Source organism: Phyllostomus discolor, chromosome 8 (genome assembly GCF_004126475.2).
Source record: "Phyllostomus discolor isolate MPI-MPIP mPhyDis1 chromosome 8, mPhyDis1.pri.v3, whole genome shotgun sequence".
In the NCBI taxonomy this organism is placed as follows: domain Eukaryota; kingdom Metazoa; phylum Chordata; class Mammalia; order Chiroptera; family Phyllostomidae; genus Phyllostomus; species Phyllostomus discolor.
Genome location: NC_040910.2, coordinates 27,408,031 through 27,435,786, shown reverse-complemented (window position 1 = coordinate 27,435,786; position 27,756 = coordinate 27,408,031). Strand labels below are relative to the sequence as shown.

At 35.7% G+C, this 27,756-nt stretch overlaps 1 protein-coding gene across 1 annotated transcript; it reads right to left on the bottom strand.

Moving 5' to 3' along the window:
* Nucleotides 1–731: 731 nt before the first annotated feature.
* Nucleotides 732–26,917, bottom strand: ASIC5 (acid sensing ion channel subunit family member 5). Its single transcript, XM_036034459.1, has 11 exons — nucleotides 26,789–26,917; nucleotides 25,156–25,252; nucleotides 21,974–22,280; nucleotides 16,704–16,941; nucleotides 14,627–14,752; nucleotides 12,782–12,931; nucleotides 11,746–11,893; nucleotides 9,220–9,276; nucleotides 8,552–8,720; nucleotides 2,375–2,466; nucleotides 732–935 (listed from the first exon to the last, which is right to left on the bottom strand). The coding sequence occupies exons 1-11, from the start codon at nucleotides 26,915–26,917 to the stop codon at nucleotides 745–747; spliced, it is 1,704 nt and encodes a 567-aa protein (XP_035890352.1). The 3' UTR covers nucleotides 732–744.
* Nucleotides 26,918–27,756: the final 839 nt, after the last annotated feature.

The following is a 27,756-nucleotide window of genomic DNA, read 5'->3' as shown; positions in this document are numbered from 1 at the left end:
CTGGACAATTCACTACTGACTGAATATTCCTAGAGGCTGAAAGCAGGTTGATTTTCTGAGGAGTAAAGAGCAAGACACTACAACACTTGAATTTCCTTTCTAGATTCAGTAAGTACATGCAGGTATTTGGAGAAAATGATAAACACTGTGTACTTCCTGTGTACTATAGAGTTAACTATTTTCAAATAGACTTATTTTAAGCATCTATCTGTATAGGAAATAGATATAGATCCTGCCCCTCTAAAAGTCTGTTATATAATACAACTCTTAGGACAAAATCAATAAATAAAATTATGTTGAATTTTAGTGAAAATGAAAATCTTAGAAATTTTATAATTCACAAATTATGTATATTATTTCCTGAATAAAGAAGGATCTTGTCTCATTATACAGTTTTCTTTTAATTTACACATTTCATCATAAAGAATGTATTTTTCCATTATAAAAATGTCCATTTACTTAAAGAAAATTTATGAAATGCTTACATAATCTCTACTGTCCTAGGCGCTACTAATTCAATGCTGTATACAAAACAAGAATGTGCCTGGTTTTCTTTTATGTATAAATTTATATACATTTAAATACAAACAGAGATAAAAATATGCATAGGGAGATAGATATTTACAATGGGTTTTATTGATTCCCCCAAACTATAATATGGAACTATATAACATTGAGTTAGTCATGAATGAATATGAAAATACAGTAGAGAACAAAAGCAAAAGTTTCTGTCCTAAGTGAACATCAGCATTCTTCTATGTTATTTTTATTCCCCAGGTGATTCTGAGTTGGATGAGTCCCTGGGGTCATTCCAGGTATCTTCAGCAAAAACAAAATGCATATCCAGTAGAAATTGGTGAATATATATTCGATAATTTCTATAACTGTAATCATGCTGGCCCCACAAAACAGGCCTAGTTGACCTCCGACATCTGCTGTGATGAAACCAATACATTGAATAAAGCGTGCTTTTTTTCATAAAAAGGAAATAAAATATTACTAGAATTTAAATTATTTGAAGCTAATAAGTTAATTAAAACTGGTATATGAAGATGAGTTGATAGTTTGGTATAAAGTAATAGCAATTAGTGGTATCTTAAAAGTAATATTCATATAAATCATCTCAAAAAGGAGAGAGAAAAGGTGAACCAAATATATCCAAATTCATATCCAAAATATAACTCAGAGACTTTGGGGACTGTTAATTCTTTCATAAAACATTCCTGACAATTATAAATTCATTTCTATGTGTTGAATGAAGAGTAGAAATGGGACATTCAGATGGCATTTTTAGGTGATGATGTTTTCCATCAACATACATTTCTAAGCAATTTGTGACTTCGAGTGTCCAAACTATTTCTTTTTAAGCATTTGTAATATTTCGTTAAGATATATTAACACAGCACTGCCATTTTCTTAAGAAATTTTGTAAATCCAGATGTGTCTTTATTGTGTGTGCTTTTTAATTGTGATAAAATCTGCATAACATACATTTTACTATTTTATCTGGTTGTAAGTGTACAGCTCTATGGCACTGAGTGCATTAACACTGTTGTGTGGCCATCATCACCATCCCTCTCTGCAGCATTTCCATTTGCCCGAGTGAAACTCTGTACCTATCAAACAATAAACCCTCATTCTACCTTCCCCCAGGCCCTGGCAACCATCATTCTTTTTTTTTTTTTTTTTTTGTCTCCATGAATCTGACTGCTTTGCACTGTCTTTTAAAATAAATTACATCATTTATCTTTTACTCATTGCCTTGGGCCATACTTAGGACCACACAATTTTTGTAAAGTGTGATAATGACAATATAGGCTTGCCCAGGAGCTTTGAGGAAGTTCCTCTCCATTCAGGGGCCTGGCTGCCAGTGTCTGACTACTGTCAGTGTACCTGACTCTCATACCCTCTGCTGTCTCTTACGTGACTCCTCTCTAATATTCAGGGAGATCTAGGAAATCAGTGACTCAGTTTATTGAGGACTGTATGATGAAGGAGAGTGACCACAGACTGGACACAACTTAAATGCTAAATTTTGCTTCCCCAGGATCTTCTTTTCAACTCACTCTGGATAGAGTTTTACATGAAGGTCAGAGATGCCTGACATTCTACCCTGATGTTGGATTGCTGAACACTCTATTGCTGAGGGGCAAGGGGATGTCTGAAAGGAAAGTAAGATGCGGTGTGTGTAAGCCACAGGTGAGGTTTGCTGGCGATGTGTCCAGAGAGTAGAAAAGTGTCCGATTTAAATGGCAAGGGAATGACAAGCACCATTGATTTTTTTCCTCCATTAATATGCTAACCTTTAGATACAAAAGGAAAAAAGTCTGATAGAAAATGTTTTTTAATTGAGGAACAATTAAATAACACTTACCAAGTAATTCAGGCACACTCACTGCTTTTTGCTGTTGTGTTATCTTATAGTTTAGGTCACTATAGTTTATTTCAATGTTTACAAGATTATCCCTGGGGATAAAAACAGAATTAAGCTTAATCAAGATTTCAGTACTACTCTTAATTCTTATTTGAAAAAAGTAATATCCATTTTTGGTTCAGAAGTCATTTAACGTGAAATTAGACCCATCATCATTGTATTTAATACTTATCATACCTTCATTTGGAGGTTACTCTCGTCATGTTGACATTTAAGGAAAATAATTTTTCCCTTATACAATAATTTTTCTATGCCTCTTTTCTGAGAATCTGGAAAAGTACATCATTTAAATTTCCAGAAATTATCCAGCCTTGTAATATGAAAAATAGAGACTTTTATTGAAGAAGATACAAGAAACATTGTACATAGGACTATGACACCTCAGTCCCCTTCAGAGTAGGCACTGTGGGACCTCACATGGTTCTGCCAATTGCCATCAACTGCCATGTCGTATTTTTCTGAATCTCACCAATGGTCTGAAATCTCTTCCCTTTCAAAGGTGATTTTAGTTTTGGGAAAAGCCAGAAGTTTCAGAGAGCCAAATCTGGGCTGTAGTGGGGCTGAATCACCTGGGTGATTTGATGTTTCACCAAAAAACTCTGCACAAGACATAATGCATGAGAAGTTGAGACTTCTATCTCAAACTTCTATAATATATCCAACTGCCTTCTCATATTTCTACTTGGATGTTCAATTCAGATTTCCAGTTCAACATAGTCCAGGTCAAACTCTTAATTTTTCTCCCACTTATAATTTAATACCATTGCAAGCCAATCCAGCAGTAAACATTTGTTTTACCATTAACATACTCTGCTTCCTGCCAATCTCCATTCTAATCTATCCACACACACACATGCTGTTGGCCTAGGGTTTCCCTCTGCATTTCATTTTCCCTCCTTTTGGAATGTAATTCCTTCAAATAATAGCAAGGCCAGCTCTTATATCTCTTTTAGGTTAGCTGTTTCCAAAGTATGGTCACGGACCGCTACAGGTGCCCAGTATTTGTTTGAAGGCTCACTCACGGGGTTAAAATTATTTTCATAGTATACTAACATATTATTTGACATTTTCATTGTGATTAGCATTTCAAGAGAGCTGCGGTAGTCACTTTTTACAGGGAACATCATTTTTCTTTAAAAATATTACTGACAAACTTTGCTTACTCAGACTATGACATTTGCAGACATTTTCACAAAAATGAACAAAATGGGCCTGTCCCTTCAAGAAAAATAATTAACAAGATTTGCAGTCAAGGATAAGTTTTAAGCTGAGCTTTTATGCTAAAGTTAAAATTTTGAAAAATTTGTGTCTGCTCTTGAGCTTGGCAACTTCAAAATTTTTAAAAATTTTACTAAGTAATATTAAAATTAAATGTGTATTATATAATAAAATGGATCAATATTTGGGAGATCCACATAACTCAGAGAAATTTTTTAATGACCAAAAATGATGTTCAAAAATATGATGATTTCAAGATCCATTGAAAGTATAGGATCAGTGGATATTAGTATGATAGAGTATGAAAAATTCATTGATATATTTTCATATTTCACTGCTGACTGCTTTGAAATATCACCATTCCCTCTTCTTGTCCCATGAGATGTAAGCTGGTAAGAAAGCCCATGCACTTCCTCCACTGGCACCAGGGAAGGTTAAACCACACAACCACTAGCCCACCTTTGGGATCTCTCATGCAAGTCCTACCCCATAAGGCAAAGTCTTAAGACTGCAAAGGGACTTAAAGCCAAAAGTGCAGCCCCACTGCTTTAGGTCTTTGTTCAACTGTCACTTTCCTAGGACGATCTTATTTGATCACAGTCTTCAACCCTGAGAATAACCCTCCCTTACTCTGGTTTCCTCAACCTCTTTTTCTGCTTCTTTTCCTTCCATGGCACTTAGCATTGTCTGAGATGACTACTTGTATTTATTGCCCATTTCTACCTCAATGGTAATAAATGAAACAATGTGGGGCTTTTGTCTTTTGTGTACAGAGTATCCCTAAAGCCTACAAGACTCCTGAATCTTGACACTTAACAGGAGCTCATGATATGGACAAGTAAGGGGACACAATGAAAATGAAACCAATGAATAAATGGATAAATATTAACTTGTCTGTCTTATCAGGTGGAAACTAACCATCTGGTGATTTTCGGTTACCAATAATAATTGTCATTAAGAATGGATTCTATTAGCGTTGTTTCCTGGAATTATGTGCTGTTCTTCAAAATATCTAAGAAAGATAACTATGAATCACTCTCCTTATTGTTTACAATTTTAGAAATCAATGTTCCCAAATACACTTAGTAAGTATACGTAAGTATACTTACAAAATATATCATTAATATGTTTACTTAATTTTCATTGGTTTAGCCCTGGGTAACAGGACAATGTACTATATTTAAATCAGTAAGGAAGGGGGTGCTGTAATATCTACAAATAATAAAACAATTTCCAAATTGATGGAAATAATAAAGTTGTCTTGGAAGTCTAGAAATTTTAGTAATATTGCAATCTTCTTGTCATCCATTGTGTTCCTAATTTGTATGCACACTGATAATAATGTTTAATTTCCCAAGCACAAAACTCATAACCATTTTCCCAAGCATGAAAATCAAACATTACTCTTCTGTGTTTTTGAGAGAAGGTAAATCCATCCCCTATAAAAATATTGTGATATTTACTCAACTTCTCTTAGGTAGGTGAGGTGCCCAGTGATGTGGCTCTCACTGAATCTATGCATCACAATGACCATAAAATTGTTGAGGATTTAAGTCCAAGAATAGTTGTTTGTGTCAGGAAATGCATGCTTATAAAACAAAATCTGGATTTTAATAAGGGTGATGAGATCAATGAAAAATTGAGTGATTTTGTATATACAAAACACTAAAGAAATGATTCCAGGTGCTCGAGTATGATGCTGTTTTAAAGGTTTTGAACAAAGCAAATGATTTTATACAGTTTTATTTGAAAATGTGTCAAACTAAAACAAAACAATTTACAAAGTTCATTTTTTTTTGTTTGCCAATAGAATTGGCCCAAATTCAGCCATCATTTGCCCTCATATTCACTTTCACACTACCTGCTTCAGTCAAGGGAAGCTGCTTATCATCTTCTCAGTGGGGCTCATCAGCTCCCACAAGAGGCCCAGAATTGGTCAAAGTATGGGGTAGCTTTGTGCCCCAGGAAGAAACACATATGGGTTCATGATTAAGTAAGGGGTTGCTTTAAAAAGCAATCTTATTGCTGCTAAGGTTTCACATCTGCTCTCCAAGCTGCATTTCTGGTTTCTGACTTATTACTCTTTGATTTCTGGTACCTGTTTACAAACCAGTTTCTTAGTTATATGTGTGATTACTAACCACCAACTCTATGTAGGATTTGGATACCCAAGTTCAGCTATATTTGTTCAGCTACTTGCCTTAGTTTTCATGGTAATGATCTCCAATATTCATGACAATGTAGGGTGCCAACATGTCAATTATGTGATAAGATTAATTGTAGGATGATTTATCATGAAGGGGAGAAGAATACCATTTTAGAATACTGATTATTTTAAATCAAAGTTACTAATTTAAAAAGAGCCCATGAAAGAGGAAATTCTAACCTTTGTTTGCCCTCCTGAAATTAAAAATAAATCCCCATATGAAAGGTGCCCTCCCTGTACCAAAGACAGGGAATTTAGGGAAAAAGAGCTGTATAAACAAACCTTGTTACTTCTTCACTAATACTACTCCAGGATGTTAGGAACTGCCCTGCCTGGTTTCAGGAGCTGTAACCTCCCATGGCTGACTGAGTGAGAGACCTCTAGACCAGGAGACACTAAGGAAACAAGCTTATCTCCCTGGCAGGAGTGCTGCCTGCCTGCTCTTTCCCTGGCCCCCATTGCTTGGTCGGTTAGCCAATGACAGGTAAGATTTCTCAGAAGAGGATGGATCTAAGACAGGCGTGGTCACATGGGAAAGCCCTCAGGGAGAGACTCAGGGCTGTGGAAAGAGGGGGTGATTGACCCCTGCCCCTTGGCTTTGACAAAGCCTGAGTCCTCATTCTGCCTGTGAGAAGTCTCAAACCTTTCACTGCCTTTTCTCCTCTAACTGACTCAAGTCTATAACAATTACAAGAGGCAGTACAGCCCTATGCTGGAAAGTGGTGGGATTCTGAGATGATTAGGCCTGGAAAAAAGGATTATGTAAAATCCAGTGAAACCTGTTTTGCTGAGGATGCTCTTAATTAGATTATGAAGGCCCGGGCAAGAAATGAATTTAACCACTTAAGTTCTGTAGTTTTTTAGGTGATAAGACCCCAACTCATTGTGAGCCCTTTTTAGCTCTTTGAACTTATCTACTTGTTTGATCCTCACTGCCAGAAAATGGTTGATAAACTGTACCTGTATTCCTACCCCAAAAAACCTAATAAAAGCCTGCTCAGGCAGCAGTGTGGGGCACTCTCCTTTGAGAAAGTGGCCAGGCCACTCTGAGGCACCTTCCCCTTGAGAGGGTAGCTGTGCTGTCCCTATTCCTCCACAGGACTCGGTAGTCTGTATTTCTCTCATATCTTAAGCATCTGCAGCAGCCGCAGATACTGCTGGCTGGTATCTGTGTCACAAAGCTCCAAACTCTTTGTCTTGTCAATTTTAACGAATGTATTGTTTCGTTGTCTAAAAGATATAGAAGCCGACTCCATTGGTCACTTCTTTGAGTCTCATAGTTTTTACGGGCTCCTAAATGTATGAGAGTAAATTTGTTTTCTCCTTTTAATCTGTCTTATACCGATGCAATTGTTAGACTAGCCAAAAAAAATCTCAAGGGGAAGAAGGGAAAAGTTTTTTTTTCACCTAAAACAATAATGTAAGTTTTAGGAAAACAAAACAAAATGAAAGAAAATGATGTCCTCTAGGATCTTCTTGTTTATGTATGGGTTTCTTTTCTTATTCACCAATGTGTTTCCAAAATCATGCCTACATTCTCTGCATATTAAATAATTTTGAAACTCAGTTCTCTATCAGCCCAAAGTCATATAGAATGCTCTTCCTAGTTCATATTTAGGTATATAATAGAAATAACACTATAAGTGAATCAGTTTCCCATATTAAAATGGGATATAAAGAGACATCTGTAGAAGAAATAGTGTTCAAAATATAAATGTCCATTTTCTAGCTTGCCTTCTTTTTTTCTGCTACATGTTCGAAATCATACCCTATCAACCCTGTCTAGATGAAAATAATTTTTCTTCCTGATTTGCAAAGATCATTTTACTACCTAAGTATTTACATGAAAAGAGTATTTCTTATTAGATTAAGAAATACATAAATACATACCAGTCTAAAACTAGAATTTAAATATGCTTCCAAAGTTTGGTACTAGGCTGTGCAGAAGTATATCAGCTTATTTTTATTATAACAAATATAAGTATAAACACTAATGTACCATATTAGTATTTCAGGTTCCCTGTTTAAAAATATAAATAAAAACAAATGTTAAGGCTGCTTCCTGATTTTTTTTTTTAAAAAAGGAGTTCTTTATGAAGTTTGACTTGTAATTTCTAAGAGGCAGTATGGGGTAGCATAAAGAGACCTAATTTAATCTGCAATTAATTAAATTAGAATTATATATCTCTGTGGAAAATATATGAAATCCAGAACCATAAGTCTTGGGCATAACTTCTTTCTGTGCCACTAAGCACCTTCGGAGAAGCATTACTTGAAATACAGCACTTCAGTTTTCTCATCTATAAAACAAGAATTATGATTTGAGCTCCATCTACCTTGTACAGTCATTAGGAGACTCAAACTATATAATATAAAGGTAAAGAATTTTGGTATTTTAAAGAATTTAAAGATTAACTGATATTAAAGCATTATTATTTTTCCAAGTTGAGCCAAGTAAGATCATGAGCAAACTACTCAAGCAGACCTCATTTTTTATTTTTCATACAATTAACTTAAAGAATTGAAAGATATAATCTTATTTACTTTTAAAATTCTAGTGTTTCATTGTTAATTCAGTGATGGAAACTATTACCTCTGATGGATCAGAATTTCATTTCCTGAGACTTTGAAAGTTTTGAGTAAAGAAACTATTCATGTTAATAACAAATAATTGACAAGACTAAAAAAGTTACCTGATGTATTTTTGGCTTCGATTCAACTTCTTAGAAAGGTGTTTCAAAGCTTTTCGACTTGGAAAAGTGGAATAAGAAACAGTAGCTGGGTATTCTGTTTCTTCACAAGGAACCGGGCAGCTAGAATTATGTGTTCCCATTGTACATAATCCATTAACTTGGATGTGGTCTGAAATGAAAACCAGAACAGAACATTTTGAGAAGAGGACTATTTCACAGGGGGGAGGGCAGAGCTTTAAAAATTTTATTATTTTACTTTTAATGTTAATAAAAGTAATTGACAAATTTTATCACTGCTTTCTTAACAAAATATATTTATATTTTATTTATTTTTAGTATATATGCTGCAAAGAAAACGAAATAAAAACATAGGAATTTGTTATTCTTAAATTAGTTGAGTCACTAGATTCAGATATTTGTTAGGAAAAAAAAAGAAATTCTTCCCAGAAAGTTTCTGTGCTTATTTTTATAAAATATTAGACATTGTTTTGTTTCACTATGCCTATGTAAGTTACTAAAGTTCTTAATTTTAAGAACATTAGAGAGGCCCTCTTATAGTCTTTCTTTTATTTCTTTTATGGGTATTCATAGTATAATTTAATGTCTTGTGTTACTGTGAACAGCTTTCATATAAATCTTGAAAATAAAAAATATGTTAAGCCACATACCAAGTGTAGGAGAAACGCAGTTGTAAAACTTTTGTAGGTCACACTCTATCCCATTTCCTTAAAAAGAATAGGTATAAATATAGAGACTTCACATTTTATAAAATAAATGACATAATGACAAAAAATACCTTCCTTCCATCCATCCATCCATACATCCACCAATCTATCCATCTGTACATTTATTCTTTTGCAAAAGAGTATGAAACCTGCTAATACTCTATGAAAATATACATTGGGAAGAAGATGAGTGTTTTTGTTTCTTTCCATGTTTCTTTCCATTTGTGTATATCATTCTAAATTTACTGAAGTGGATAATAACTTTAAAATGTTGGTGGCTTTGAAATTTAAAATTACGTTCACATTTCTCATCTCATTTCTTCCAACTCTAATCCTGTGATGTGGGAATCATCATTTTACCAATAAAGAAACTAAGGTTCAGAATGTGGCTTGCCTGAGCCGTTGGAGGAGGGGGATTCATGGTTCCTTCTCTTCACTTTCTCTCTTGCTCCCTTTACCCATTGATTCATGTATGTGTGCATGTGTGTGTGTGTGTGTGTGTGTGTGTGTGTGATTAAATTATATACTTCACCTGGCAGGCTGCCTTTCAAGTAGTAATATGGGACAGGTAAGTACCAATATTTGTCAAGCATGTGCTGTGGGCCTTGAGACAGATTATAAAATCAATACGTATCAGAGCTGGTGTAATCTCAGGCTATTCTCAAGCCTTCATCTTTGCATCTTAATACACTGTTTATTGCTATAACCCACATGGTCTCTGAGGTTAGCCTCAACATCCAATCAGTAGTCCTGAGAATAACCAAAAGAGAAAAAGAGATTGTACACTTACAGTTTGGGGATAAATCAAGGCTAACCATTAGGAAGTTCTCTTTGTGAAGGAATTGAAAGAATTACAAACAAAAGAGAAAGAACCTCCAACATTAAGTAACAAACCACTTTCCAGAGTGTACCTTACTTCTTGCAGTGATATTTCTCCCATTACAAAGAACAATAAAATTCTGGAAACAACCTATATCTGTAAAGTGGGTTCCAAGGACTGCCTCAACAAATTGTTAGTGAAATTATTTTAGCTATTTTGTTTAATGTCTGTAAGTCTCCATTTTTCCTCATCTATACACACTTAAAAAGAATATGTGAAAATCAAACCAAATAAAAATATTATCCTGAAAGCAGTTGGTATATCCTAAAGTTTGTGCACATCCCATATTTGAGTTTTGTATTTCACCTTGTCTAGTTCTGGTTCATACAGGTTATTCAATAAGAAGTAATACTTTTCAATATTACAAGCATTATTTTCCATCTATCAATTCAGAATTTTTCCCAGTAATTTTGAAAAGGTAAGAGCCAGAACTAACAGTTCTATAACTGTTTTTGGAGGACTCAGAAACCATTAATCAGAATTTTAGAAACAAGGAAGTAATGATCCTCAAAATTTTTATGAAGTAGTTTGCCAAGTAGAGACTGCTGTTATAAGAGCAGAGACAGCTTTAGCATACTTCTGTGTGGAAGATAGGGTAGTGGGGAGAGACAAGAGAGAGAGAGAGAGTATGTGTGTGTGTGATAGGCCATAGTGGCAAACTTATACAGCCAAAGTTCTTGTGCTTTTAATGCACACTACATTTCTTTATAAATATACTGGAGAACAAGAATGAAGGACATCTGAATAAAAATAGCCAATACTTCTAAAGAATGTGTTCTATGCCTGCCACTTATTAATTTATTATATTTAATTAATTAATTAGTTATTGTATGGAGAGGGTTAGGCATGGAGAAGGGGAAGGAGAGAAGCATTGATGTGAGTGAGAAACATCCATCAGTTGCCTCTTGTACGTGCCTGCACCGACCTAACCCATGACCCGGACATGGAATGGAACCAGTGACCTTTGGTTTTGCAGAACTACACCCAACCAAGTCATATAGGTTGGGAACTGTCCCAGGGGCTTTTTAAACCACTTACATACTTGTTTCATCCTTATCACAACTCTATAAGGTAAGGCATTGTCATTCTCTCCATTGCATAGGAAATACATGAAGGTTAAGTGCCAAGGTCACATAGATGAGCAATTGTGGAGCTGAGATGAGCAGCCTAGGTCAAAGGCGGCTCTTATCCACCCTGCTCTTCTGCCTCGTGCAACACTTACCTCACACATCCAGGGCTCTAAAAACATTTCAAATTGTGTACAAACAAAGCCTGGAATTTCTTTTCTAGCCACAAAGTAAAGAGTTCCCCCATAGTGAAATATTCAGGGTCAGTAAAATTTATACAGATGATCTAATTTTCTCTCAAATTGAGAAAACTGTAATGAACAGTTTCAGATATATGACTCTACCCAATTTTATATTTTGAAAATAAGAATTAGCCACTGGCCCTAATAACACATTTTTTTTTAATTTTCCACAAATGTCTTGAACTGAATCCCTTGAATTGAAAGCTGTCAGTTGAGGTTGCATTTGTCAAGTGGAAGTAAATAGAATCAGAGAAGGGGAAGGTTGCCATCCTTCACTTACCAGGAAGCAGAAAAGGCAAACATCCACACTGCTTCTCTATGTGCCCTGCTTTACATTCCTTCAAGCAACCGGAAGTGCTGTAGGTGCCAAAATTCTTCAGCTTGATGACAGGGTTGCATTCTCCCCAAGGGTATTCTTGATGAACTGTCTTAAGATAACAAACACCCAGTTCAGGGGATTTTTCTGAGGCGATGCGCCCCTTTACACTCCAAGAAGAGAGGCTGATACACATTTTTACTTTTTTGGCTACTCTATCAACCTGAAAAATCTTTGAAAGTAAAAATAATAGTAGTTTTTTAATGTGTACCCCAAATGCTCTGTACCCATAGTAAGTTAATAAAATCAGACAAACTGATTGGTGTAAACATCGATTCATATAAAAACATTATCACTTATAGAAATAGTGTTAGTATATTAATCAACCTACCCACAAAAATTACCAAATTTGTACCGAAATTTTTTATTGAGCACCTATTAGGTACCAGGCAATAAGGTAAGTGCTTTCTTTATGGGAGCTCACTTAAACTTCATAAAAACTGTGAAAAAGGAAACGTTACCTCCTCCTAGACACCCCCCTCTCTCAGTGTACAGAGAAGAGAAGGAAATTCAAGAAGTTAATTGAAGAAGTTCCAGAGCAAGTGGCTGGCAAATGGAAACCCAGCAGACATGTCTGACTCCAACATGTCTGCATCCCCCACTTATTTTCCTCCTTCATAAGACATCCCACTGAGAAAACACACAGTTCTGCAGGTGTCTCCTCATACTCACTAAGCCTTCCCCACTCGAATGAGTTTTAAAGTCACCTTGGATTTGCTAGGCTTGCCAGCTTTCACTTACATCGTATACGTGAATTCACTGTTTTTACTAAATGTGTTCCTGTTAATAAAGGAAAGAATCTGAAATGAAACTGTGGGATTTCAATGGTGTTCTAAAGACATGGAATAAAGGGACTTCTAGTGAAAAATATTACTTGTGCATATATGCATTCACTATCCTCCTCGAATCCCCTCAGAAGACACATTTTGCTAGTCTTTACCTTCACTTGGCGGATTGTGACCCGTGCGCGCATTCCCACAGGGGATGACAAACCTAAACCATCAAACTGTGGCACCTTCTTTGGTGAATGGATGACAAAGATGATCCCAGCATCAACAAAACCTAGCGTGGGGTCATCAGTGAATTCCTCCTGAAACAAAAATACAGCCCCATTTACATATTTATATCAATTCCACACAAGTTTGAGATTTAGTTTTATCACATGATAGAATTTTACTTACTTGAAGTTAAATATATCTTATCACTCTTTAATCTCTCTTTATAGACAGGTTTTGAACATGAAACACCTCAGGCATACTTTTTAGGATCGAGTGACATTTTAAGGCTTTGACGGCTTTGTAAGGACCACTTCCCCCTAAGATGAAGGCCATGCATTGCACACATTTTAGTCACCTGATTTCCTCTGGCTCTCTCTTTACTTAGTGGCCTCTTAGTTACTCTCTCCTTGGCTCTTCTCTTGGCTTCATTTGTTTTAGAAAATTATTTGGCATTCTTTTTCTCATTGTAATTATAATCTCTGCCTTATTTCAAATTCAGATTCATTTTCCCAGAAGAGTGAAGATATACCATGTTGTTTAACCCAGTGCTCTTCTTTTATCAATCTTATATCAGATGAAGAAATTTAAGACTAAAGGTCTGGAGACTTTGTTAGTTTTAATTTCAGGCTATAAGAAGAAGGAATGGATTTAGAAATATGATGATTTTTCTCTTGAGTGGGTCAACTGCATTATGGAATTACATTTAATAAATATGCTTAATCTTCCATTTGTAACTCGGAACACTATTTCTCCAGGGGCTGTTATGACTTTGTAAGAAACACTTAACTGGGTAACATGGAGAAATATTTCAGCTCCATTTACTTATGGAATGTTGTACTGAATTTGCAGGTTTTAATTGCATTCTAATAGTATTTAGGAAATTCTAGCTTGTAAAATTTATATTATATTTGAAGTGACCATATAGCTAATATTTGAATTACTTGAAGATGTTAATCAAATAGATATACAAGCAGGGGTATATGCATTTCACTGTACACTGCTGTATTTAAATGTAAAGAAAAGTACTTTGAATTTGATGCAAGAGGAAGTTATGAGACATACTTGAAGAGAAATTCTTTGAAAGTACCCAATGGTCTCACTCACTTGGATTGGGGCGTGGGGTCATTTAATGGTGTTTGGGAGAGACCAAGTTTACTTCTCATCCTTGTCATTAATTATGTGATTTGGGATAGTTAATTCATCAGCATTTCAGCATATTCATTTAAAAAACTGTAATAATGGAGTCAAATACCTCTGAGTGTTTAATACTAAATCAGTTGTGCAAGGTAAGAAGGTGAAGAATTAACTTGGGTGAGAGCTCCATCAGGTACTCTTGAAGGTAGCAATGCTGCATTTCTTAGGAGTCTGGACATTTAAAACCTAAATACTTAGAATTTTTTAGACAATTTACACAGTTACAGAAATTAGGCTTAGTTACATGTAAGCCTAAGCTTTTTTTTTTTAAATGCATAGCATCATCTTTAATTAACTATATATTTTGAGTTAGAATTTTTTTAAAATTTTGTGGCATGACCATTTCCTGGAGTCACAGTAATAGTCGTCAGTGGTATAGCTAAAAATCTCCAGGTTATGCCTCTAAATTTTGTCTTTTATATCTCTTAGTCAATAGTTGCACCATAGGCCTCTAATCAAAGTTAAATAAAACAAAATTATATTCAACTGGTAGGAACAATTTGACAGGGCAGAATATCTTAATCAAATCCTTAGAAACCCATGTTCATTACTGTGTGTCTTCAGCTCGGGCTGGGTTTAAGGGAACGCAATACCTGATTGACATTGAAGAGCAAGCTTAAGCCTCTGCCAGAGACAGTCACTTTTCTTCTTGCTTTGATATTTTCACCATGATTAAAAGTAAAGCAATTTCCATATTCTGTGAAGACATGTGCAAAATCCTTCAATATGAAAATGAACCAAATAAAACACAATCAGTTGGGTATTTGGGTCATTTCTAAAGTTTACATTGCTATAACTTTTTTTCTTAAATCACAGATGTCTCGATGAGAATGCAGAAATACCAGAAAGAATAAACAGTTGAATGATTTATGCTTTATTCTGTTTTCATTAATTTGTACTATGTACTAGTCAATTTGTATGCGATTATTTAATTAAGATAGTTTCGTATATAATTTAGCATATTTTAAAAACACGTAAAATTATTTGTTTTGTATTTATTAAGCATTCATGAAAACATATTTTACCTATGGAGAATCCCCTCAGCATCCTTTTTTAAGGGGCCGCCCCTATCCCACCGTGCATGGTCACAGTGAGGCAGCTACCATGGGGCACTGCTCCTCTGACCCTCTCCTACGACCAGCTCCAATGTGGAGGTTCACATATGACCCAAGCTGGGCCAATATTTTTTTTATCTTTACTGGAGGGCATTCTTAGAGAGGGGAAAGGAGAGAGAGAGATAGGGAGAGAAACACAGACAAGAGAGAGAAATATCCATTGGCTGCCTCTGGCACACGTCTGACCTGGGACAAACCCACAACTCAGGTGTGTGCCCTGACCAGAACCAAATCTTCCTACCTTTAGGTCTACAGGACGATGCTCCAACCAACTGAGCCACACCAGCCCAAGCAGATGGGCCAGTCTTAATACCCCACTGCCTCATGTCAGAGATTGGCTCAGGAAATCATATGTTTTCCAAGTAGAGCTAACTCGAGTCTTCCATGGGGTTAGTAAGTGGATACAGGACTGGATGACACAGGTAACTATGATAATTAGGGGCTAGAGCTGTCAGCAGCCATCCTGGCTCTGTAAGAGGCGAACTCGAGAGAAAGGAAGCCAACCAGAGTCATCAGATGGAAACCGAAACAGAATGTTCGTGGTAGCCCCGGAGTCCCTTGCTGAGCCTTTCTGAAGCCAGTTCTGCTCTGAGAGCTAGCTCCCACTTAATTAACTCAATTCATTCCTTTTACTCCTTAACTTATTAGAGATGGGTTTCTATAATTTATAACTGAAAAGTCGTGTCTAATATAAAATTCCTTGGTGATAAATTTCATTATATTTGTAAATTAAAAGCAACACAGAAGAGCTTCTTCTCTAAGCTGAGTTCAGAGCAGGGCTTCACTCTGTCAGAAGTCTCTCAGGCACTATGAGCTAAGGAAGTCTACCACAACGGTAAAGAATTGTGCCCCAGAACCATGAATCTGTGAATCCCCTAACAACATGTGACACGGAAGTGCTGCTACAGGAAGTAAGGCATTGAATTGCCTGTGTCTCCTTTTGCTAACAGATTCCAGATTCATCAATCATTTTATCTTAAATGTAAGATACGCAATGTGATAAGTTACACAATGTAAATCATGTAAATGTAAGATATCTCAAATGTGATAAGTTACGCAATGTAAATCATGTAAATAATTAGTTACGCAAACAAAAACAAGATGTTGTGAGTGATTAGAGAGATACGTATGATTTTTATAGTCAAACGCTGGGTCTTCTCATTTTCTATAACCTCTAATGCAGTACCACAAGCACAAAAACTGAATGTCCATTGCTTAGTGATAATAAAAATACTGTCTTGGAATATATTGTTTAGTGATAAATGGGAAAAATTAAAATATCCTCTTATGCCAAATTTGTTTTTCTTTTGAAAGGATTATCCTGCAGGAAAGGTAACCAAAGATTTCTGTTCTCTATCTTTTCTTATCTGGTTATTTGAAAAATAAAATATGTCTTATATATATTCCACACCTCCTGCTATCATAAGGCCAACCTAATGAAAAGTAGTTTTTGAGAAAATTTAGATTGCTCATGGGAATAAACTTTATCTCAGCGTGAAACAGTATAATAAAGTAGCTTGTTATATTGATGATATTCAAAGAAACAAATCATTACCTGGGAGCTACATGACTTTCCAAAAAAGTCACATGCCAACAAAGTGCTATTGTTGAGATAAAAGCCATTTTTCTTGACAAACTCTGTAATGTTGAAGTTTTGTTGACTTTCAAGAAAATCAATAGCCTCTTTGAAACCAGTGGAGTTGGCACTGATTTCCTGGAGATGGAGGACTTTGGATACAATATTCCATAAGAAAAAAATAAAACCAAATTTGGTCACAGCATCAGTTTGGAACCTATCAGTAGAAATAAAGACGATATTTAGAATAATGGAAACTTGGTATTATGTAGAGGACAGAGACAAAACATCTGGACCCTCTCAGCTTCCCCAGCTTCTCGCCTATACTTTCCCTCATTCATAATACAGTCAAAGAAAATCGCAGTCCTAAGAGGTCTTTGTCACATCCCGCAATTTACCTTGTATTTGTACATATAGTTTCACTTACCTAGAGTACCTTCCAGACCTTGACATGGATCATCTTGATGGATATTCAAGACCCAATATGAAAGGAGAGGTAGAAATGTGTAGTTGTTAGGAATATAGACTTTGAAGCCAGATTTCCTTTGCCATTGTGGTGTCTTTGTACCATGCTTGTGTGGCTATGCTGGAGCTATATTTCCCAACATCCCCTTCCTTGTATGTGTCTGATTACAATCTGAAGCTCATTGTTGGCCAGAAGCTATGGTTACTCACACTCACTCAACTTGTGACATGGGACAACAGCCAGGTTGACATTTCCTTCAGCTCCTGTTCAGTTTCTTCCTTTGGTTTCTTCAAATCCTGGGTCAATGACAGTGCAACCTGAAAATGTGCCAACTTATCTGGTAGGTCACCATTAAGGTGGGTGGTAGTAAAAAAGAGGGACCCACACTTCCAGCTTATGTCCATGTCTTTCATATTTGTCTTTCTTTCTGGCTGCTGACCTTGCTGACTTCAGGCCCTCCCCTATGATTCAGTGGGCCTTAATCCCTATCATACTACTCCTATTTTATGTCACTTGTACTGATTCTGTTTCTGGGATGCAGCCATGATTGTTATAGCCACTTAACGGTGTGACATAGGCAAAGTTCAAGTCACTGTGACTTTGCTCAAGTTGGTATATGTCAGCATCACCTAGCTCAGAAGGTCATTTGCATGGGTAAATTATCTTTCCTCAACCATTGAGAAGAGCACCTGAAATGTAGTCAATGTTAGGTAAATATTCATTAAGTAAATATTTCATTATTGCAAAGTGTTTTCCTGACAATCAAAGCAGAAGTAATCTATTTTCTCTACTGTAAGTAATTTGCAATTCTTCTATTTTGCTGAGCAATTTCTGCCTTGTGTAATGTGTGGTTCTTTAATTGCATGCCTTATATTCCTTTCAAAAAGTTATTAGTGTTTGGTGCTATAAATCTTGAAGCTGAATAAACTTGTTTCAAATTGACTGCTAGAAGGCATGGAATGAAATGTGTTGCCCACTCTTAATAAGTGTACAGGGCCATGTGGCTAGTCTATAACCTCACTGCTGTCCCAGATTTTATATTTTATTTCCACTTTCTTTTATATTATGTTTTATGTAATATTTCTTTCTCAGATGATCCACATTAGATCCTTTCTCAGTCAAGGTAGGGCATACACAAAACCAAACCAAAAATGGAAAAACAACAACAAACAAACATCATATAGACTTTTAGAGATTAAAACAGACAAACTACTTTTATGAGCAGCCTCTAATTTAGCAGTTTAGCTAATCAGGTTTGGGTTTTGCAAGACCTGTCTGAAAACCACCAGCTCAGGTTCTAAAACTTTATAAATATCATCCTCTGACTGTGCTTTTTTTTAGAGAGACTCTCAAACCTCAGTCATGTGGGTATTCTACCTAACTACAGCATACCTGAAAACTTTGCTTTTCTTTGCAAACGTGTTCCTAGTGACTTTTTGAGGAGTGAACAGTCTACATTAGCCGCAGATATTGATGTGAAGAACAGTGTTAGCCATAAGTTGAGCAATGGACCTTTAGTCTACTTTGGCTTTCTCACTCTCATTAACTCATAGGATCTGATCCAGAGTTCTGTGACCTTGGAATCCCACACAGGCTGAGTCGATATTGCCTCATGCAACATTCACTAGATTCTTTCCAAGACGATTATGCAGAGAAAGAAAGGAATCACCACATGTGTAGGAGGTACAAATACGATAGGTAAAAAGGTTAAAGGGGGGTGCACTTTTAAATATCTTTAAAAATGTTTTTTATTACACTAATAATAGTTGAGACCATGATGGTAATTTAGGTAGATGATTTCAACTTAATAAATAAAATCTAACAATATTTGGAACAAAGGAAGTGAAAATTTTTGTGAGATGTATTGTTCAGTATAAAACCAAAATGTTTTCCTTCTGAGTTTATTTTCAAGTTCAATTCAAACTTCAGAATTCTTCCAAGAACACTCTTTTAGAAATCTTGCTTAGTTATAGTTTGCTTTACTCTTTTATTTAATATACCGGTAAGAAGCTAATAATAGAAAACAATAATAAAAGTACATTGACTTATTGGAACAGCTTAATAACCAATAACTAATTAGTAAAGCAGTCTTTTTTATATTAATGTCTCCAACTAGCTTCCCCAAATTATATGACCCAAATGAATATTAAGTCCAAGTTGATGCCTCACTCAGTCCTTCATTGCATCCCACTAAAACAAATCTAAGTCTAGCATGCATTAACAAGAAATTTATATTTTTAAAATACTTTTATGGAGAGGAAAATGTGAAAGAATGTCTGCTCCTTGCACTCTCCTATGAACTAATTTTAACATCTTATAGTTCTCTCACTAATCAATAAAAACTTTGACACATTTATTTTATATTTGTATGACTCATGATTTTGTTGTTTACTTAAAATCTTTTAGTACATTTTTGCATTTAAATGCAGATATGTGCCCTGGCTGGCATAGCTCAGTGGATTGAGGGCAGACTGTGAACCAAAGCATCACAGGCTCGATTCCCAGTCAGATCACATGCCTGGGTTGCAGGCCTTGGCCCCCAGCAACCACACATTGATATTTCTCTCTCTCTATCTCTTTTTCTTCTTCCCTTCCCTCTCTAAAAATAAATAAATAAATAAAATCTTTCAAAAAATAAATGCAGATATGTGATAAACAAAGAAATACAGTGATTATCGTAAAGATGAATAAACGGAACTTGAGTTACTTGTTTTTAAATAATGGATAAAATAAAATTAGTAGTGGCTACATCCAGTCATTTTCTCTAATATTAGTAGAAGAAAACAAGTTGTTGTTTTCTTTAAAAATGGGAGTAGTTTTAAGCACATACAATGGAAATGTATGTTGAATTTTATGGTAAAGATATCTTAGTGGAAATTTTTGACACAGACATTTGAAAATCACTCCAAGTCTTAAACTTTTTCTTTCAATTTTATTTTGCATTGATATTTTTATTAATTCTTATCATCTTTATTGGAATTAATACATAGAGGTTATCATTAAGATTTGTTTGTTTTCATGATTGTTACTGAAAATAATTTTGTCATATAGAGTAGGGGATTATTAACAAATGGTGCACTCTGAGTTTCATGTACACTGGATAGGCCTTTGGTACCACGGCAAAAGGTAAACCCTTCCTAATAATGAGAAGTCTCTTGGCAAAATTTTCTCATCTCGGGGATCTATTCCTGCCATCAAGACACGTCAGCACAAGGAGTGTGATGATAGGGGTCTGTAAACAATCTTTCCAGTCCCTAGATGGTAACTTTAAGCAAATTGCAGTGTTAATTAAACCTTACTTACTCTCTGTGAATTGTAGGCAACGCCCCTTAGAACAATGGTCTTTACACTGGGAAGGGCACGTGCCTGCAGGTACCCATGGACAAAGAATATCAAGGTAATACGTTTCTAGATCCTCTACTCTTAATAAAGAGCCTGCATTCACAAGATTTATTCTACCATTTATGAGAGAGAGTTTTTGCTTTTCACCCCTTACAAAGCTTAGTATATAATGCATGCTGGTGTGTAACAACCCCAGGGCTCTTAACAGAGCATAATTAAATTGCAGCTTGACTCAAGGAAACCTTGTTTAAGTCTTAGATACCTGCACCAATCTTTATTTTTGTTAGAACACACATAATTTAAAACAGGATGAGGCTATAGTATTGAAAATCTTTTGGAGGGGCTTGATTTGTTTTTACTTTTCGGGACCTTGATACATGTCTTGAATTCTTGTAAAACTTGCTATAATATCTACTTTATATTGAGTACCTGTCTGAAGGATGCTTCAGGAATGAGACCAAGTGATACATGTTACCTCATCTAATGTAACAGCAAACATGTGAAATAGATAATACATTATCATTTTATACATACAAAAAATTGAAGCTAAGAAGGTAAGTGATTTGTCCATGTTCAAACAGCTGATAGGTAGGGGGTGAATCTTAAGGAATCCCTACCCTTATCCTACTTCCACACCCCCTGCCAGGTGAAAATTTTATGTGTGATCTTTCAGACTTTACCATGGCCAGTTGCAGGGCGTTGCCTGGAAGGCCCCCTGGGGAGATGGCCTTTCCACAGCAGACTTGGTGCACAGCTGGGAAATTGCAGTTTTCTGGAAGACGTTGTAGTCAAGGACTTAAGACAGTGACAGCACAGCATTAAGCCAAGTGTCAGGGCCTGGTGTGGCTTCACAATTTATACATCCATGAAGATAGCCCTGCCTCCATTTCATTAAATATCTTGTCACGTACACATCCGAGCATTTCATACGTCTAAACTTTTGCATACTAGTTCTCTCTTCAAGTTATTCCTCATCGCCACCTAGAAAGTGCCTGGTCATCCTTTAATAGTCAGACTTCATGACTTCCCAGAAGGAGGCTGTTGCCTGCTGTGCCCTCACAATACCTTTAGTGAACTGTACAAGCACCATACATACATACATTGTGATTGCATGTGTCTCTCTTTTTTACTGATTAAACTTTTAAAGTACAAGAATCAAGATGTTTACATCTATTTAAAGACAGGGTTTTTTTTTTTTTTTGCAATGCATAACATGCAAATATGGAAGGTAGAAAGGAAGAAAGAAAAGAAGAAAAAATAAGTGAAAGAAGAAATCAATAAGCTTTTTTTCTCCCTAAATTTATGTATTTAAGTACAATTTTAGAACTAAGATTGTTTCCCATGTTAAATAATGCATAATAAACCTTGATGTCAGTCATCCAAGAAAGGTTGTCCTGCCAAAGTTATAGAGACTCATTATTATTAAAAAAGTAACTTTTACCTGTTCAAATTACAAAACGTCACAGCTGGGAACTCTATCTTTTCCACGTACTGAACCTCTACAGATGTTGTTGTCGGCCATGAGAAGTAGTTGACCAAGCGACTGTAGATCTGCCATACCACCAGTGAGACTGAGCTCAAGACCACCACCAGCCAGATCACCTTGCGAATTTTGCTCTGGTTCCGAACAATATTATGTACCCCATGAAAGGAAGTGGAGATGGCAAAGTCATGGTCAAATTTCTTTCGGTCTGTGGGAGATGGCAGTGGTTTCTTAGAAAGGCAGAGCTTTATCCTTCCCAAGAGTCCTTAAGATTTTGTCCATAAAATAAAATTAAGAAGTAATGAGTTAGAAAACCTTAATACTCTCTGTAAAAAAAGGCAATTCACATGAATTTAAACAGGTTACTCTTTTTAGTTATAATACATAAATTTCATCTTGAGTTGCATGGTCTATTCAGGAATCAAGAGGCAGCAGTGCTGACTGCCTGGGTCGAAGGGGGATATGCTGAAGCTACTCCTGGAATGCTTCTTGTTAATGCAAGTGTACAAGTGCCATCATACTATTTACATGTTCCTCCATATTTCTAAATCAACCCACCTTCACTAGGTTGCTTACAACACGTGATCTTTAACAAAGTGGCTCTAATTTTTAAAATACCCTTTCTCTCTGAAGAACCATAAAGTCCCTTGGATGCCATGAACAAAACCAGGCTGATTCTTCTAAGATTCCTAAGTGGAGCTAAAACGCAATCTGTGTCCTATGGTGGTGTATTGTGTGGTTGAATGAAGCATCCATGGATTCATATGCTGTGATATACAACTGTTTTACTTCAGTGGTCATCTAGTTAGAGTGTTTAAAGTTGCATTATTAGTTAAACAACCTATGTTCTACCTCTTTAGAAAGTGAATTCATCCTTTCAAGCTTATCAATAGCCAATCAAATCATGCTTATTGATATTGATTGATAAGAACCCAGTAAAGGTGGCCCTAAACATTTCATGGCAATGTATAACATATTGAAAATTCTCTCTTGGTTTAATCTGACTTTATTTTTCTGTAGAAGATGTATAGAATTCTATTGCTGAGAGAAAGCTTCCATATGGTTCTGAGGATGAGACGGTTATTAAGAATGGAGAGATCTGGTCTCTGGTCCAGGCCTCACTTCTCAGGATCTGTGGGACTTTACCCAAGTTTCTTAAACTCTCTAATACTTTGTTCCTGACTGTCCCATGGGAGCAACAGTCCCTGCCACATGAGCTTGTTGTGAGTAGTAAATAAGATAATGCCTGAGAATGATGTGGCACGTTACCTGGACCATATATGGTAAGCCCTCAATACTAGCTATTTTTGTCATTCTGTAAATTTAGCTGTGATGTGGTGAATGATAAAATATTCATGGATTTTCAAACACTAAAATTTTCATTTGAGAAATGAGTTCTTAATGGTCTCACAAATGCTTATAATTACATTGAACTAATTTTTATAGCTTTTGTTCTAATTCAGCGAGTGTTATTTTTGTTAACTGATTGGCATTAATAAACTACTAATAGGTTTCAAGTGTTACTCAGCATTAAATCATTATTAATACTTCATAAGTCTCCAATCAATTAGCTAAAGCTTAAGTCATGGATATATGATAATACATATGTGAATATTTTCTAAGGAACTCTGAGCAGTTTGAATTTTGACTAAACTTTAAAGTAGCCTCACTTATGTTTTTATATCAAATTAGGATATACATACATATGTACACACATATGTGGATATATAGAATAATTTATATATAATATATGTATATATGCATGCATATGAGTATATACATATGTATATGTACACATGTGTGTGTGTGTGTGTGTGTGTGTGTATATATATATATATATATATATATAGTACAATTGGCATAGTTCCAGGGCAAAAATCAGAAATATCAGAAAAATCATTATTATTATTCATTAGCAAAATAAGTTTAATAATGGTCTTTTGTGTATTGTTGCAAACACATACAGAGAAATGACTCTGGTAGAAGAACAACTTAGTCTTTAGGCACCTGGCAGTCTCCCTACTACAGGGACCGAAGCTGTTAGAAAAGGAAGAGTAAAGTGGGAACCAGCAACTGGTCCACAACTGGTCGCAAGCATTACCCTGAAAAATACGTGTGTCAAAAATTTCGTCTGTCAAAAATTAACTCCTTCAATATAGATCTACATTTTGACCATTGCTTTGGCTATACTAGAGTATCCTCAGTTACTTGCTAGGGGTTTAAAAGAACTTTTAAAAATGTTATTTGAGATAAATAGTGAAGAAACAAGATGATGTATTCCTGGGGGGAAGATTAGGATTGGTTTAGTAAACAGTCCATCTGCCTAAAAATCAGGAAACTTCTTATTTTCCTGACCACAGTATACACCATGGAATTAGAGCAAAGGGCCCTTGCATTAAATACTGATTTTTACAGAAACATTTCAAGGAACATCAAATAAATCTTGCTGTATCTTAAAAATAAAACTGGTAGGTACTTGATAAGAAGAAACCCTCTTCAAAAAAATACAACCACCATCAAAATAAAACAACTACAAAAAGATCCTAGTATACAGTAATATTTTAAAACTATTCTTGACATCCTCATGTAAATTATTCCTAAATAATCAAAACTGTATTACTTGGTTTATATTCAAGTAAATATCAAAAAGCACATTTCCTAAATTTAAAAAAATCCCCTTTTCTCTTTGCGAATTTCTAGCCTTTCGAAATGAAAATCGTAACTGTTCTGAGGATTTTACTCTTTACCCACCTTTCTCAGCATAGACTTTTGGTTTCTGAGTCTGCTCCATTTGTAATTTCAGTAAGCAGGAGTCCTTGGGGTGTATCCAGGTTTCATCAGTAACCATGTCCCTTTTGTGGGCTTTGTATTAAATACAGCAGTTGAGGTTGTAAACACGTGGGGGCCATTTAAATGTTTGTGTTGCTATGTTTTGCCTCAGAAAACATATAATCTGCAAACCAAGAATACTGGTAGAGCCAGTTATGTGTGTTTATGGACCGAGGACCAACTATCATAGAGTACGACCCCCCAATGGAATTCCCTAATATAATTAGGAAACCATTTTCACAGAATTAGAGACAAACCACAGATATTTTTCAAGTATCCCTGACCTGGCTAGCAGACACCAATGAACCCACCCAGCAGAGTTGCCTTAGCTTTTATTCGACCGCTTTCTGTATACAGGTTTGAATCCAAATGCAGTTGGAATGAAATCTCGGGTATAAAGATGTCTTCCTAGTGAAAGAATTTTAGTAACAGATGAAGCAGTTTCAAAACAGAAATAGTAATCAATAAAAATGACGCCCCCCAAAAACCCCACCAGAAAATAACTCCGTAAGAAGAGATGGTTGATAACTGCATATAAATTGAATAAAGCACAAAGGCCAACCATGTGTTCATACTGACACTTTTTGAGAATTACTAGAATTTTTACTTTAAATTATGAACTGGAGAATCTGCATTATTGTGTATCAACAACACCATCTCCTGACCAAAGTCAGGAATTGCATGCGTTCCTATTTCAGCTTAAGAGTTACCAAAGTGCTTTTATAATTATGTAACCACTAACCCTTCATATGTACAGTTTACATATAGTTTCTTGGTAGTTCTGTGTTCTAAATAGAAACTAATCTCATATGGAAGCAAACTAAGAAATTTCAAGGATTTAAATGAAAGAACAGTCGGATCCAAACTGTGTTTCTGGCAGATGGAATAAGTTAATGTTACCTGCTTAGATGGCTAAAGCTTTTTCTTAATATTTATGGAGAAGACACTATTATGGAAGGTGTTGTAGATTTTGGGTAAGGGTGCTTCCACAGTTGTTTGTACTTTCTAAAAATACTTCTTCATTCTCTTTTTTCCCCCTTCAGTCTCAGGAATTGAGGATGGTAAAGATAGGTTTTGAATGTCTTTTAGAGCTGCATTTCTGGTTTTGCAAAGATTTGAAAGATAAAGACAAATCCTCTGAGTTTTCCAAATGATGTCATACCCTGACCTACTTGTCCGGATACACTCAGCCTCAATTTGCTTCCTTCCCTTTGGGTACATAGTTTAATTTTAGGTACCTCTTATTTTCTTAATTTTTCTTTAGGCTTTTACAACAAATCTTTCCATAAAGCTATAAAAATTATTTTCTTCAGTATATCTAATTAATAAATCCATTAAGGATGCCTTTCGCTTTATAATATTAGGCATGGAACGATCCCCAGTGAGACACGTACAATACAGTCAGGTAAGTCAGGTAAAAGAGACTCGGCCACTTCATACAAAGCCTGTTCCAAATATACTACTTTGCCCACAGACTTTTACCTTAATTCCATTGACTCTTACATTTCTATCTATAGCCTCCATTTTGTCAACAGGTTTTGGTTTTACAATTCTGGGTAAAAAATTGTTCTTGGCCAGACATAATATCCATTCCTATAAAACATATAGGAAAAGGTAACACAGCATCTTAACATAAAGTTGGTTTAAGCTTTCCAATTTTTATAATTTTATCAATCTTTACATGTTTATATATTTTTTGAATGAAATTATAGCCTGAGTCAGTTCTTCACCAATGGGTTTTAGTACCTCAGTTCAAGGAATGTCCATATCAAGGAGTTCTGGACATTTTTCTCTCTTTCTCTTTCTCATTGCCTGACCATTTCACCACTTTTGTGTGTACAAAAGAACAAACAAACAAAAGCTCTGGGTCTCCAGCCAGGGCTCAGGTTTCAAGCCAAAGGACATAGCCCTTGGTCAATCTTTAATTTAATAAACTGGCCTAACCATTAACCGAAGAGCTTGCTGGCCAGTTTTCTCATTGTAAGCTCTGCTTTCCAGCTTTTTCAATTTCTCCGAGCCAGTGTAAGCAGAGCAGGCGGGGCCCTTCAGCGTTGGCAGACGCACAAGGGTCATTTGGGCTCATACAGCCTTCAGTAGTGCTGTTAAAATTTTGTTTTAACCGCATAAATATCCCTTTTATTTATCTACCTGCCCCTGCTTTTCAAATAACCATCTAAATATTTTCACCCTGCTGGGATGAGTACTGTGACTCTTTTCGTTGTTTCACCCTCACCGATATTTAAAACAAGGTATACTGTTCTATTATATTTGATTTGGAAGCCCTTGTTTTTGATTAAACTTTTAGTGATCAAATCTAACCGGAACATTGCTTAAATAACCATTATAGTTACCTTGAGGACTGGCAACACTTTAGCAGGACACTAGCCATAAATGGAGTTTAGCCCATATTTCTGTCTGGTCGTAATTGTGGAACTTTTGAACCTGACAAGTTACCAAGTTCAGATCTTAGGATATGAAAATTAGATTGTCTTTTAGTAGATTTCACCATACTTTTTTTCTTTCCCCCTTTTTCCTCCTTAAGTGCAGACAATGTACTTTCTGATGCCTTGATCTTTTACAATTCTCCAAAGTTTGAAGGACAAGAGGAAAGGGGTCCTGGGCGGTGATTTTTTTTCTAATTTCTGACTTCCGTTTTTTTTAAGCGAATCTTAAGGACTAGCCATTATAACAAGATGAAAGCCCTTCTTCTTCCTTCCTTTCCTTTCCTTCCTTTTTTCCTTTCTTACCTTTCTTTTTCCTTCCTTCGCTTTTTTTTCTTTCTTTTTCTTCTCTTTCCCTCTCTCCCTCCTTCCCTCCCTTCTTATCTTTTTCTCTTTTCTTTCCTTATCTATTTCTTTCATTTACTTTCTTTCAATTTCCTTCTCTTCTTTCTTTTTTCTTCTTTCTTTCTT

Coding starts and splice junctions, on each gene's coding strand:
- ASIC5 (XM_036034459.1), bottom strand. CDS start 26,917: ATGACCCTTGTGCGTCTGCCAACGCTGAAGGGCCCCGCCTGCTCTGCT. Junction 25,253..26,788: donor AGCAAGCTCTTCGGTTAATG/GTTAGGCCAGTT, acceptor TTCTTTCACTAG/GAAGACATCTTTATACCCGA. Junction 8,721..9,219: donor CTGCGTTTCTCCTACACTTG/GTATGTGGCTTA, acceptor TTTTCATTTCAG/ACCACATCCAAGTTAATGGA.